This window comes from Schistocerca serialis, chromosome 12, assembly GCF_023864345.2.
Source record: "Schistocerca serialis cubense isolate TAMUIC-IGC-003099 chromosome 12, iqSchSeri2.2, whole genome shotgun sequence".
Classification (NCBI taxonomy): domain Eukaryota; kingdom Metazoa; phylum Arthropoda; class Insecta; order Orthoptera; family Acrididae; genus Schistocerca; species Schistocerca serialis.
Genome location: NC_064649.1, coordinates 88,981,368 through 88,985,699, shown reverse-complemented (window position 1 = coordinate 88,985,699; position 4,332 = coordinate 88,981,368). Strand labels below are relative to the sequence as shown.

General features: G+C 39.3%; 1 protein-coding gene across 1 annotated transcript; it reads left to right on the top strand.

The window, feature by feature from the left end:
• The first annotated feature begins 490 nt into the window (after positions 1 to 490).
• On the top strand, positions 491 to 3,941 carry LOC126428072 (uncharacterized). The gene is made up of 2 exons (XM_050089956.1): positions 491 to 1,411; positions 2,857 to 3,941. Exon 2 carries the CDS (start codon positions 2,979 to 2,981, stop codon positions 3,834 to 3,836), a length of 858 nt encoding a protein of 285 aa, XP_049945913.1. The 5' UTR covers positions 491 to 1,411; positions 2,857 to 2,978; the 3' UTR covers positions 3,837 to 3,941.
• Positions 3,942 to 4,332: the final 391 nt, after the last annotated feature.

The following is a 4,332-nucleotide window of genomic DNA, read 5'->3' as shown; positions in this document are numbered from 1 at the left end:
TTAATTTCCTACATTTGAGGTCAGTTGACCTGGGCGAGTCAGACACACCTCTTCATACATAGAGTGATCCTCAGAGAAATGTGATACAGTTTGGAAGGGAAAAGGTGACTCACTGTTGCTGGTTTTTGCTTTGTGTGCATCGGACCACGCACAAGCAGTTAGTAATATGGTACGGTGTGCCTGGTGTAGATCAACATTATGTAATGAAAATACAGTATTTTCTAAAGTTAATGAAGTGTGCTTTTCTTTGAATTTATAATGCAAAAATGTCGTTGAGGTAAGATAATGTTTATATTCTGACTATGGTGCGGGAAGTATTTATGTTTTATGTATATGTGTGATGATTACTAGCCAAAAAAATGTACAGTGTATTAGAAAACATATATTTGTTACCAATTCAAAGCCAATATAGAAATATTATTTCATATTTTATTTTTTAGTTGACGAATTAGTATTTTTAAACATATAAATATTATGATATAAGTAAAAAGATTAAAATCGCAAGGGCAAAGATTCCATATGAAAAAAGAATAAACAGAAGAAAAGATTAGAGTAAATAAGAAATTAATAAAATGGTGTGGCAAAGCACTAGAAATGAGGAAAAACATATATTCCGAACAATTAATTAAAAGAAAATATGTATCTCAGCCATTACAATGAAAAAAATTGATGGCACCCCATAATACCTGAATCCACAATCATCATCTGAACAGCTAAAGAACTGAATCACTAGGCTATGATGATATTTTCAAGACACTGTTATATTCAAGGCTCTATTCGATTACAAGAAATACATTTTTGCCAGTCATTCACAAATGAGGCTCCATCAGGGTAAACGGCTGGGCATTGATAACTGGGACACTTACCTGCTCCACTGCATAGGTGTTTCAAAAAGTTATTTCCACCTCTTTTCGTGATGTCACCCAACTTCTGCCAAAGATCACAGAGTCATGCCAGTGTGTTACGGAGCTTGTAATGCAGAAGAATTTGTGTTGTTTGCTTTATTTAGCACTAAAGGTGAACTCAGACTACTCTGACGTGATGTGTTCCCACGTCACGTCAGACAGCGTGGGACCACGTCAGACATGAAGCTGTGTTCACATTGGCCTGACGTATAGCAGCATGAAACAACTACTTCGTCTGCATTGTATTTTCCGACAGTTTGTTTTGAACCTGCAACCATGAATGTACTGTGTGTTTTTGACATGCTGGAAGAAGATGAAGAAGAAGAAATGGCTGCTCTGTGTATTGCATCCATTTGCTGTTCCGAAGAGCGGTTTAAGTGGTATTACAGAGTGACAGAAACTGAATTCTACCATCTCCTGAGCTTGGTTGGTCCGATGATAGAAAAACACACCACTCAACTCGGGGAAAGCATTCCGGCAGAGATACGACTTGCAGTTTGCTTGAGGTAAGTGCTAATACTTTATTGTGTTAAATATCTGGGAGGGAAAAAATTATCACAGAGACATTTTGGAATTTTTATTGATTTTCTTTTCACAAAGTGCATTTTATTATACATCAGAAAGGTAATTACAAATTACAAAAGTTTTCTTGCTGTTTCTCTTGCCAAGTGTAGGACAACGTTGAGTCCGTTGAGCAGTCCAAGCTGTGTCCAGATCGTTGAGGAGATGGTGTTGAGGTGGATTGATAGAATAATGATGGATTTGTATTAAGAGTATTGTGGTAACGAGGGTTCACCTGAAATGAGCTCCCACGTGCTGCTTGCAACGCTGCCCCCAAAACAATGTTGTTCGCTCTAATTTGCTCATCAGGACGCAATTTTTTCACATTTTTCGCCATGCTGAGGAAAAAGAGTTTGCATTCATCGTCTACGTTGTCACTTGATGCAGCGTGTGCACTTTGAAGAAGTACTTGGGAGTGCAAGCGTTGGTTGTCTTCCATTATTTTAACCATTTCTTGTATGGATGATGTCAAATGTTTTTTTCCAACATAAGGCCTTACGGGCTTCGCTGAAGGTTGAGTAAAAGTTGTTGGAGAATCTGATACATTAGCAGTGGGATTGTCGATGGCCTCCACCATTGTAGGGACTGCACTTTTCAGTAGATCGTTTCTTGGTGGATTGGATTGGGAACTTTCTGATGAGGCCACTTGTGAGTCTGTTTCATCAATCGGACATAAGCCAGTTTCTTCTCGTGTTCCCATCATTATCTTCATTATTGGGGCTGTCTTCCACATTTCCTCATGTTTTTCTTGTTACGAGAGTTGGATTCAAAAAAGCCATTTTATCTTCAAATTTCCATTTGCTCAAACTCTTTGCTGCCCGACCTGATTTTGTGGTCCTACGGTGTTTAGCCTGGATGTTCGCATTCCGCAGTTTATTCCAGTTGTCTTTACATTCATTACCTAGAACAGAGAAATTAGTTTACAATTCTAGGCTAGTCTTTATAGTGCATTTAAAATTAGTTGCGAATTTTGACGTTCGGCTTGCCGGAGGTGACATGACTCCGTTACCAAGGCAACACCAATGGCGAGCCAGGCTTTCCCCCCGAGCCGCCACTGGTGTCGGCCTGTAAGGCATTCCTGTTGCCAGGCCGCCAAAGAATCTTCTCTGTTCATCATTGTTTCTACCGCTAAAGAATGTTTACCTGGCGGCCAGCTCCTTTTAGACGTGGAGATATTGCTGCCTGCTGGCACGCGTTGGCAACAACACTCCCCTCCACTCGCTCCGTACCGAACTGTCAAAAGTTGCAAGTAATTTTAAATGCACCGTAGTTATCTATTAATTATTCATTTATTCTCCTTTGGCACTCAAAAGACAAAGGTCGCTTAGTTGCCAAAGGCCAGCATGTAGATTAATAATTCAATAAGTGGGCTTTTTTTCACTGTTCACAGGTACTTGGTGACTGGCAATTCTTACAGAACATTGGGTTTTTCTTTTCGGATTGGATTTTCAACTATTGGAGAAATAGTTAGAGTGTTGTGAGGTAATTTGGAAAACTCTACGACCGATTTACATGCCAGAACCAAACAAAGATGAATGGGAACAGATAGCCAAGGATTATGATGAGAAGTGGAATTATCTACACTGCATAGGAGCTTTGGACAGCAAGCACGTTCAAATCCGATGTCCAGCTGGTGCTGGTTCATTGTACTATAACTACAAAGGAATATATGCCATTGTTTTATTGGCTTTGGTAGCTGCAAATTACAAATTCACGCTTGTTGACGTTGGAGCTTATGGCAAAAATAGCGATGGAGGAACTTTTGAGCGATCTGAGATGGGGAAGAGATTTGAAAGCAACAAATACGCCGTTCCAAAAGACAAAGAGCTCCTACCAGCAATGGAGATTCCTTATGTAATTATTGCAGATGAAGCCTTCCCTCTTAAAGCCTATTTGATGCATCCATACAGCAAAGCAGCCATTACAAGTGACGAAGAGAAGGTATACAACTGCCGTCATTCAAGAGCTCGACGGACTGTAGAAAATGCGTTCAGAATTCTAGCTGGGCGCTGGAGAATATTTCTAAAGCCTATTGAAACTAAACCAGAAATTGCCGATCTAATAGTTTTAGCTTCCACCTGTCTACACAACATGCTTCGGAATACATCAACAAATATTTCCCTTTTCGAGGGACAAATCAGAATGGAAAGTGAACACATTCATGGTGTAGCCAACCTTGAGCCCATTCGTAGAAATTTCGTGAGAGAAGTGGCCATCACCAGAGATAAGCTCAAAAAGTACTTCGTTTCTGATTATGGTTCAGCAAGTTGTCCTTGGCAATGGCACTCCATTAGAAAGAGTAGAGTTGCTCCACGACGTGTCCAGTATTATTTACTTAATACGCGCATTCGTTATAACCGACCATTTTAAGTTCAATTGGGTGTTATTTTAATTACAATTCATATAATCCAGTTTATGTAATAGATATCTTTTATATTCATATCTGGTTTTACTTGTTATGGATTGATACTTTTTTCCTATCAATATCAAATATAATGCCTATTGAACTATTATAAATTGTAAAAAAGAAAAACTAATAAAAAATATGGAAAAAGTAACTGTTTTCACTAACCTGTAAATCCGAGTTTTTCTCCTATTTCATCCCAAGCCTCTTTCCTTGAATTTTGGTTATGGTATTCCCAGTTTGTAGGGTCATACAGCACCGGATTTGACCGAACGTATTCAATCAACATCTCCTCCATCTTCAAATAATAACTGCAAACAGTAGAGGAGAAACCACTTCACACTTCTGACGCCTTCCCACGACTGACAAAAATCTATAACTGTAGATATTCTTCCCACGTGTCATAAGGTGTGTAGTGTCAGATTGCATCATCCAGCGCACTCCCACGTCACGTCAGCTCAA

Coding starts and splice junctions, on each gene's coding strand:
- LOC126428072 (XM_050089956.1), top strand. CDS start 2,979: ATGCCAGAACCAAACAAAGATGAATGGGAACAGATAGCCAAGGATTAT.